The 10401-nt window shown below is 39.4% G+C and overlaps 1 protein-coding gene across 6 annotated transcripts in view; it reads left to right on the top strand.

Moving 5' to 3' along the window:
- The window catches only part of MYO6 (myosin VI), a 190440-nt gene that overhangs the window by 31977 nt on the left and 148062 nt on the right, over nt 1-10401 (top strand). For 5 of the 6 annotated variants that reach the window (XM_006020470.3, XM_006020468.3, XM_006020472.3 and 2 more), the window contains exon 1: nt 9667-9783. In XM_006020470.3, the coding sequence (XP_006020532.1) occupies nt 9667-9783 (117 nt within the window). Of the gene's footprint in view, nt 1-9643; nt 9784-10401 lie in introns of those variants that run through there. The other variant, XM_025200086.1, reaches the window with a different exon arrangement.

Below are 10401 nucleotides of genomic sequence, written 5' to 3'. Positions count from 1 at the left end.
CGCCATGTTTCCCCCCGCCACTAGTTGTCCCCAGGGAATCAAACATCCATGCTCGTGTAGATGCAGCCCTCCTGTCTAGATTTGTTGAAGATTAATGTTACTACTGAATTTACTTGATTCCAAGATGAGGTTTTTAACCCATTTAATGTTGGGGGGCAGGGGGAGAATCCCAGCCTTTTGGAACTGAGTACGAGGTGGCGGAGAGGCAGGCAGCTACTGTGGCTCTTTGGCCCTAACTGTGGGTTGGGGCTGGCTTCCTGCCCCTCCAGTGCCTTTGCATCCCCTGCCTCTCCCCCCAAATATTCTTCACCCTGTTTTGTTTAGCGTTTTTACATTTTGCTGAAAGAGAATAATACTGAGGTTTAAAGGTGTAAATACTAGGGCTGGGTGAAGCTTCGGTTGCTGATTCAATTTGGAGGCAATTTGGCTTGATTCAGTGGCCAAATCTCCGAATCCGAATCAAATCAGGAAACCCATTAATCTTTCCAAATTGAATTGGAAGCCTCTAATTCGATTCAGAGAGTTTCAACAATTTAGCCATAGACACAGCTTTTTATGTGTTTTTTTTTTTTTCTATGTACCTCGAGGTAATAGGTGCAGCTTGTGAACGCTGAGATGCTGGGGCGGAAGGAGTGTCCCACAGGTTCCCCCACGTTTTCGGCGATAGATGTGGAAGTGGACCAGAAGCCCCTGGCTCAGCGACTGGTGCCTCCTGGGGGGCACTTGGGGTCCCCCTGCAGCCGATTGCTGAGCCGGAGAAGCGCAGGGGTGGCGTCCCCTGCACACTTGGCAGCGGACCTGGAAGTGGACCGGAAATACTTCTGGTCCACTTCTCGGTCCGCTGCCAAGCACATGGGGGAACTCCCTGTGCTCCTGTGGGACGCTCCACCTGCCCCAGCATCTCGGCGTTCACAAGCCGTGCCTGGTACCTTGAGGTACATAGAAAAAACGGATAAAGCTATGTCTTTGGCCGAATCGCTGATTCTCCAAATCAGAATTGAATCTTCAGGTTTAGATTTGGCTGAATCAAATTGAGACAGTGAACCAAATCACGGTTCCCTGAATCAGGCCTGCTTCGCGCACACCCTAGTAAATGTAAAGTATAAAGATGCTTAGTGCAAGGAATGTAATGCAGCTTTCATTAAACAGTTAATTCTGGCAGCCTGCTTTAGCAAACTTCAATTACATGGCAAATCCTTCACTCTCGTCATGAATAGCAATTCCAGTTATATTTAGCAAAAGCGAGTCATTGTCTTTTGGTGACATTTGACCTTCCTGATAAAATGTAACAACAGTTTTTAGCAAGTTTTGGCTGCATTTTCTTTTAGAAGATCTAAATACTATAGACACTAAGAACTAAATCACTTTTCTGTTGACAACAAAAGATGACTTGCCTCAGTTAATCAGTTAGACTTATATAACTGTTGAAAAATTCTCTATCAAAATATGTTCTGTATGCTTTAACTTTTTTGATTCTAAAAAAAATCACAAATGCACTAGTGAAATTTACTATAATCCACTACCAGTAAGCCAGACAGAATGTAGAACTCTGTTTCCCATGACAAAACTTCATATATCCTTTAAAACTTCCTCCTTTCCCCCACTTTCACATACCACCCTGAGGTGGTACAGAAAAGAAAGGGAAGATGAAATGTATAGCATCATCCTGAATGGTAACACTGGTAAGTGAACAAAAAATTGCTCAAAGTCATCTTTCAGGCTTGTAAACAAATTTGTCCCAGCCTACATTTTAGACTTTGTTTCTTTGTCATTGCAGCTTTTCACTCTGTCAGTCATGCTGTTTTCTACAGCCTACTTGTTTACCTCTCTCATCCCTTTTATTTCAGCTCTGACCCCCCTCCATGTAATGGTGGTTACTTGGGCAGCTGGTAATAGAAGACCTTTTTGCTCACTCAAGAACCTTCTTAACACACTTCTTTCATGATGTTCACAAGTTTGGATTGTGGGCATCTGCATTTCTTGGTTTGTTTGCTTATTTGTTTTTTTTAACATAAGCTCTGCAACTTGACAACTGCTCCACTCTTCAGTTTTCTCTGTGCAGCTCTCTCTTCATTCATTCGTTCATTCCTTCTTTCTTTCTTTTCTTTTTAAATTTTTTTTAAGTATCAGATTTTTCTTGGGACTGGTTAATTTGTATATTTTTTTCCTCTTGTAAATTCTGAAGGTCTTTGGCAGCAAATTGCCAATCTATTTGTTTTTAAAAAGAAATATTAAAGCAGGTGTGTGTGTGTGTGTGTGTGTGTGTGTGTGTGTGTACACTCTTATACCTCTGAAACATTTAGTGGCTTTTATCATCTTACCTTTTCTGTTTCTTAGAATGGCTGCATTGTCCATGTTGTGTCAAAGACCTTCACACACAAAAGTGGAAATTGACTTACTGAGAGGAACCTCCCCCCCAACCCTGTGCATTTAACATCAAATGAACTTTACACACTTATGCTTGGAACCTAAAAATAAACTGTGTTCTCCTTTTGTTTATCAATATTGTAGCAAGCAAGTGCCATTGTGTTTGGATTTTAGGGGAATGTTTAATTGAAGTAAAGTTGTTTAAACAAGATGCACAGAAAGTTCTTACTGTTGTTAGATTTAGTAAAACCTAGATATATTTGAAAAACTTGAATAATCATTTTGGCTTTATACAACAGGGTAAAACAGAGTTTTAAAACATCTACTTTTGATGTATATGTGACCAAGCTTTGATCCTTCCTGATTTTCCAGAGACCATTCTCTGTGTGTAATGAAACAGCAAACTACTTCCCATCCTTGTATTTAGATCTGCTTTTTCTTCTGACAGTTGTAGCCTAATTATGAAGTGTTCCAGTGCAGAAGACAGTGATGTCTTGCACTAATGAACTGTGAGCTTTGTTTGAAACTCATTAAACTTGGGTCATAATATTTTATGCAACTTAATTAAAATTTTCTCATTTGTTTTGAGCATGCAAGGATTGATTGATAAATGTTTTATAACATAGAACTATAGAAAATTAGGGCTTGAAAGGACCTCAAGAGGCCATCTAGTCCACCCCCCCACTCAAGGCAGGATCATTGCTGTCTGTACCAGCCTAGGCAAGTATTGTCTTAACTTCCCAGGAGGGTAACCCCACAGCCATTCTAGATAACCTATCCTAATATTTAACCACCCTCATAGATGGAAGGTTCTTCCTGATATAGAACCTAAATTTCCCTTGTTGCAGTTTTTGGACTGTTACTTCTTGTCTTGTCCCCTGTATCCACAGAGAATAAGAGTTTGTTGCTATCCTCCTTGTAGTCACCCTTTCTGTATTCAATGACTGTTAATAGATCCCTCTCAGTTTTTTTCATCTCCAGAATAAATAATCCCCGTTCTTCCTACCTTTTTTTTTCTTCAGTCTTGTTCCTCAGGCTTCTTGTTATTTTTGCTGCTGTCTGCTGGACTCTTTCTAATTTGCCCATGTTTGTCTTAAAGTACAACGCACCAGAATGGATGCACTACTCCTGGTAGTTTGTGAAACTAGTTTCACTTAATGAAATTTTTTAACAGCATAAAGAAGGTGGTTGTTAGATGAATAACAACAAAGGAATAACTTTGAAAGTATTTTAGAAATTCAGTGACTAACTGTTCAACACAGAAAAAAATTATTGGTGTGTGACTGTAAGAGGCAAGAGGGTTTGGTAGTATCTTTTATTGGACCAACCGTACAGGGCCTGGACCATCTTTGTTGCTACAACAACACTCCAGTATTTGCATTAAAAAGTATTTTCAAGAACACTTTCTAAGTGTGAACAAACTGTGAACAAACCCAGTATGGGCTTACACCCTTAAATGAAAGCTTGGAATTGTTCTGTGTAACTGAAATATAATGACAATTTAAATTTCAGTACTGTTTCACAGAATGTTGTTTAAAAAGATGCTTGTCCCAAACCATCTCTTATTTCCAGAACTGCCAAAAGCTTCCATCTGACTTAACTTAGCTATATAAAGCTCTAACTTTCCCCTCTTCCCTTTTAATAACTTTTATAACTCAGATAGGTACTATAGTAAGTTCTTCAGTAACTTATATTGTAAGCGAGTTATAACATTTCATTGGCTTTAATACCCAATGAAATGACATGGGGAATACTGTTATGTTTTAAGTTCATCACTGTTATATTGAAATGGATTTTTTTTTTTAATTCAACATGCCTGAAGCTGTTGGGAAGAATTCTGGCCTTGGATCTCAGTTAAATAACGAACAAGGGTAGAAAAAAGAGGAACTTAACTGACTGACATTTATTACTATTAATTATCCTATTTTCCCCATTTTAGCATAACTTGCAGAGTGCCAGGTTCCTTTTCCAAAGCACTGGAATGTGCTAATCATTCTTAAAAATTGCAGAATTTTATAAAGTCTTAATAACCTGTGTGTAAGGTAGGTTGTTTTTCAGCAGAACCTAAACCATGTAATTATCCCTTTGCTCTGTTCAATCACTACTTCATATATGCCTGCTGGTTTGTCTCTTTGGATGCTGTCATTGTGATGGGATACCATCTGTTCTTTAGTGCAGCCAGACCAGTTTTATTTTTCAGCTGGTTTAATTAGCAATCAGTACAGTGCCTTGCTATAGTAAACTGATAGTCCATAGATTGCTTCACACATGAGTGTCTACCTCAGACTTGTGTTAACCAGGTTAGTAATTGTAACACACTATTTTGCAGTTTTCTATCAGCTGGGCAGAGCAGTTGCTGAGAGAATTAAAGGAATCAGGAGTGAGTTTAAAATGTGACATTTTTATTTTTAGAGTCAGTTTTAACTCTTCATGAATGTTATGATTGTATAATGGTAGCGTAAAAATGATGTGGCCATCTCACATGATGGTGTAATAACTTTCACTCAAGAGACTCTTAAATACTTTATATTCAATATATTACAAATATCGATTGACTTTTTGTTTTTTTTTAAGATCAGTTTAATTAAATCTTTGCATGGAAGTGGTAGACTGTACTAAAAATACTGTTACTTTTCAAGTGACTATTTTTACCTAAAGGGACTTTTTTTCCCCCTATGTCTTATGCCTCTCAAAATAATTACATCATTCACTGATGGTCATTGGTAGTTAGCAGGAATTAGTGATTGTATCAAAACCAATGTGTAAAATGAAAATGTTATTCCCTTTTTTTTTGGTATCTTGTCGTCTTTGCTTGTTTTGGTCTGATTTGGTTTTCAAACCAAAAACAGTATGTTCAGAGATTAAAGAGGATCATTGAAAAGGTATTTAATTTTCCTGTGCCTCTTATTTTAAAAAGGTCTTCAAAAAGGCCAGGCATGCTAAGTTGTACCTTTCATCACCTGGGATTTGCTTTTAGTTTGAGCTCTGCTACTGCATTTACAATATGCTTTGCAATGCTTGCAAAGGAAACACCATCATTAGCAAAAGGGCGAAACTGACTGTATATTAGATTTGTCAAATAAATAAAATAAATTGAAAAAGGATGTGTGTGGGAAAATCATTGGTATCCTAATAATCACTAGTACCGGTCCTAATAATTCTATAGGCAACTCGGAACAAAACAATAGCAGAGACCAGTTTTTAAATGGGAAATACCATTTGACAACAATGACAGTGTTCCTTCTTAAATATAGCTTTTCCTTCCTTGTGTATGTTGAATACAACTTTCATGTTTCCATATTCATAGTCTGGACAGTAACCTTTTTATTGTTAAATAAAACTTTATCCTGTTCTCCGGTACAGGCTAGAAAAATACAAATTTATATCTAGACTCTGAATAGGTGCAGACGTATTGGAAGTGTTCAAGATACAATAATGTCAAAATTTAATTTCATGCTGTTCCTTAAGACAGAAGAAACTTTTAATAACTGCACTCATAATTAGATCAAATATTCATCACCCAAGTGACAGATGTATAACAACTTATGTGGAGTCTTTCTGTCACTTTACAAACTCTCAAGTATTTGTGAGTGTGATTTTTCATGGTGGCTGAGCTCACCTTTCTCTCAAATATAATGGAGTTTTTTAAAGAGGATTTGAGACCTCAGAGAACTTTCTTGCCCTTTAAATGACCAGTGAGGCATGATGCCTTCAGAGTATATGAAAGGACAAAAGTGAATAAACATGAAATCAAAGACTGGCAATTCTAATTTGAGGGACTAGATTTAAAATTGAAGCATGACCAATTCAGTAGAAGCCTAACTTTTTATGTACAAATCCTGGCAGTAAGAGAGACTAATTTCAGGAGGTTATGGATGTGCAACATAGTTACATCTGGATTGCTGGCAATGTTCCTCATAACAAAATGCTTTTCTTTGGTTTTAGTGGTTGTATGACATATCGTTTAAATCTCAGCCTAAGCAAGCATTTTACAAGAAAATGATAGGCTTATGGAAAAGGAGGTCTGACCGTGCCCCAAAATAAGCTTTAAATTTTTAGCAACTACTTTTATGATAACAGTTGCACTCTGAGGTCAAGAGCAACTATGGTATATCTGATCAGATTTCAGAATTGGGAGGGAAAAATTGTGACCAAGAGCCAAGTCTGAGTGAATGCAAACGTTGTTCTAAAGGGTTTTACTGTATGTTGCTGACACCACATGACCAGGATAATTGGGTATTGTTAACTTCACGGAATGCAGTTGAAGCATTCGAGTAAGCATAAACTTTTCTGAAGCTGTGTAAGATAGAGGAGACTTAGACCCTGATTGTGGGGCGAAAAATATGTGAAGTTTCTCTTACGTTAAGTACATTCTTAAAAGGTATGCTGACAATTTCCATTTCTTTATTTTTTACTCCAGAGCCATTCCCTTGCACACATTTTAGGACTGTCAAATTTTTAGAGATGATGTAGTCCTTTTGAGATTACATGGTTCTAATCTTTTCAAAACACACTCTAATGCTAGTTTTTCAAGGGTAAAATTATTTTAAATTGCAGTTCTGCTTTCAGGAATGATTATGTATAAACAGGACCAACTTACTCTGCAATTTTTTTCCTGTGTGTATTCAGCTATATCTGCTGGAGTAGAACAGTTTGAAAAATACTGCTGCTTTCACTGTGATCAGCCATGCAGAAGCGCCACAGAAATGAGCAAGAGCGATTTTGCTTTTGCATGCCAGAATTGCACCAGACGTAACCAAGAGATCAACTTTTTTCTTTGTAGAGTCATCTCATTATATTCTAATATAAGATCATTGTATTTATTAGAATCCAGATAGAACATGGCTTGGCTTTCAGATTCTAAGTCTAGTTTTTAGCTCTAGCTGTTAGAAATATTCACTTTTTTTCCCCCAGGGTGGAAAATCACTTCATTTTTGCACGTGAGCTGAACAATTTTAACACGAAATGAATGATAAATATTAAAATAGCCTGTTTTACTAACTTATTTCAGAATGTAACTGCACTTTAAAAATGTCAGGCCATTACATTAAAATTTTTTTTGGAGTTGCTTGTTTTAAGATCTGTAACAGAAGACAATGTTTGCTTACAGGACAGTTATTTATACTGGAGGTAAAGCTAAATATCAAGGTTGTGAACATTTGCACACCAGTTCCAGTATATAGCTGGCTTTTGTTCCAGTCTTCCTATATTCCTGGGAGGAGGCTAGAAGAGGGCCTACCCTTAATGCATGACATCTTGGACCAGACTGTGGGAGTTGTCAAGAGTTCCTGGAAAATTCTTTTCTGGTACTAGGGTTCACAGTGACCCTTTCACTGATACGTTAGTCTTTTTTTCAATCCTTTTGTGGTATAACTCTCGCACCCACAGAGTGTGATCTTACAAAGTCTGTACTAGAGAAACACTGAAGAGAAATAACTGCTAAATAAGAAGAGGGGTTTTGTAATCTGCCTTGACAGGGGGGAACAGATAAAAGGGAACTGAGAGGCAGGGTAAGGAAGTAAAAATGCTTGGGGTAGAGGGCAATTGCATATTTGTGCATGGAAGAAAGACAAAGTATGAATGTAACTAGCATAACTAGAGCACCGTAACTTTGTATGTATGTTGCTTCCCTTTTCTGTCTACTCTGTATCTCCAGTTGGTTGGAGAAGGGTCTCTCTCCTGTTTTTTATGCCTGTTTTGCACATTTTGAGCAGTACTGTAATACCTGACAGGCGTAGTTAGCCTATATGTCTTCTAGATGTAGAAACCAGAAAACCTGACTTGTGCAAAATGACAAAACTTTCTGTATTGCTTGGTCCTTAAGAACACTTAGAATTGCAAAAATTGAGTATAATTAAAAACGAAAATATTGCTCTTCTTTAATAGTTGTCTGTGGAGATTTTGTTTCTAAGACATTTAAAAAGGGGATATTGCAGTAACAAAACTGAGATTGGGTTTAGAACTGAGTAACACTTGAAAAGAATATAGTCCCTTGTTCAGCCGGGTGTGGATTAAGATTCATTGGGACCACCCCTGACTCGTGCCTTGCCCCATAGCTGTGGGCTCTGTCTCTGGCTGGTGCAGCAGGAGCAGGGGCCAGAGTGGGATGCACTGCCCCGCTAGGCCTGGGGCAGGAGCTGTGGCCACCCCTGCCTGCAGGTCCGCACTGTAGCCAGAGCCTGGGACCAGTTGCACAGGACCCCTCACAACATTGCCCTGTCGCCAGGCAGTGCTAGAGGTGTAGAACTGCTTGGTGTGTACAGTGTGGACCGAGCTCCGGTGGCAGCTCCTTTCCCTGCTGTGGCGCAGTCTGGTTGCAGCGGTGCCCAGCAAACACACAGGATCGTGGCTGGGCTGGGCCGGGTCCTAGCTGCACTGGGGCTACAAGGTCCTGGCCATACACCGCGCCTGGTTCCAGTCCCTGTCGCCTCCGACTCCAGCTGCTTCCAAGGCTTTGGTGTGGTCACACCCCATGCCCCACCCGTACCTGGCAGCCACAGGATGCTGCATCATACATGCCCGGTCTGGCCTGACTGCCAGTTTCATTTGTACCAGGCTGCCCCTGCCCCCTCAGCTGGCCCGTGTGTTAATCTACCCATGCCTTGAGTTTTTGAAGGAAAGCAGTGAAGAGAGCAGTTCACACAGAAGTTTTCTTCCTTATACAGAAACCAAATAATTGATACCTGTCACTGAATATTACAGTCATTATACTGTAGTTCCACTGGCCCATGGACTTAGGAAAGGTGAAATTTTGGGAATTATTCCTCTTTAGAAGAAACTTTGTACCTTTTTAGGCTTTTCTTAATATGAAGTGTTGCCAGTTTAATCTTTCTTGACTTGCAACAAGGATATACATCATATGTATAAAGATTTTTAGAAACCTGAGAATAGGAGAGGTGACAAAATATGTCTTGAACATGTGAATGGATGTTTGAGGTGGAAGAAAAAACTTCCACTGAGCTTGCCTGCTTGTCAGATTCTTTGAAGTCAAAATATCTGCCTTGAAGCACATATAGCTCAAATATTTTAAGAACCCAATTTTAGCATATTTAAATTATGGGATTGTGCCTATTTAGAAAGTCCTTATACTGGCAAAATACCTATTTTAATTCAGTGGGTGTTTCATTTAATAAAGGTCAGAGTTCTCTACTAAAAAAGGTATAGTTGTAAGTATTTAATAGTAGAAATCAGACTTTCTAATAAACATGTAAAATAAAGATGATTAAGCAAAATAAAGTTTGCATATGTATATAATCTCTCTCTCTCTTTTTTACAGGAAGTAGCGGATAGCTCCCAACAATGGAGGATGGAAAACCTGTTTGGGCTCCTCACCCAACTGATGGGTTTCAGATGGGCACAATTGTGGATATTGGCCCTGACACCTTAACTATCGAACCTTTAAACCAGAAGGGAAAGGTGAGTTGCTCAAAGTGATCTAGGTCATAAGAAATTCTTTTTCTTGTAGGCTAGAACTACATTGTGTCTTGGACGGCCAAAGCCGACTCGAGTTGCGTTAGAAATTGGTCGTATGTTAGGGCGGGCTGGTGAATGGAGAGGCAGACAGAACTTATTGGTTGCAAAAAACTTTACTCATGCCGCTTGCAATCACGACGCAGGTGGTCCGGTTGTCTGAACAACCACGCAAGTTGTTCCAGCTGGCGGGGCCAAAGCCAGTTAATCCATCCGCAATTCGAAGCTGGCGGGGAAAGGGGTACGTCTGGGGTTGTGCTTGGCGATGGGAAGAAAGATCGATAGGTGATCAGTCTATCGATCGGCAGCTGCAAGTCAGATAACTTCAGAGGCACTCTGCAGCGTGCTCAAAGCTCTTCGACTTGGGTGGAAGTTGCGCGGAATTTTAAATGGCCAGCGAGCCAATTACTAGCCGCCACGTATGAATAATTTAGCACTGGCCAATAGCGGGGCACAAATTTACATTCGAATAGCGGGAACTCTTTGCACCGTGCATTTCTGTGCTGCAAAGAAGAATTGCATCCTGCAAAGGAAACTGCAAATTGGCGGGAACTCTCTCCTACA

This window comes from Alligator sinensis, unplaced genomic scaffold, assembly GCF_000455745.1.
Source record: "Alligator sinensis unplaced genomic scaffold, ASM45574v1 scaffold37_1, whole genome shotgun sequence".
In the NCBI taxonomy this organism is placed as follows: Eukaryota; Metazoa; Chordata; order Crocodylia; family Alligatoridae; genus Alligator; species Alligator sinensis.
This window is presented reverse-complemented; position numbering and strand designations above follow the sequence as displayed.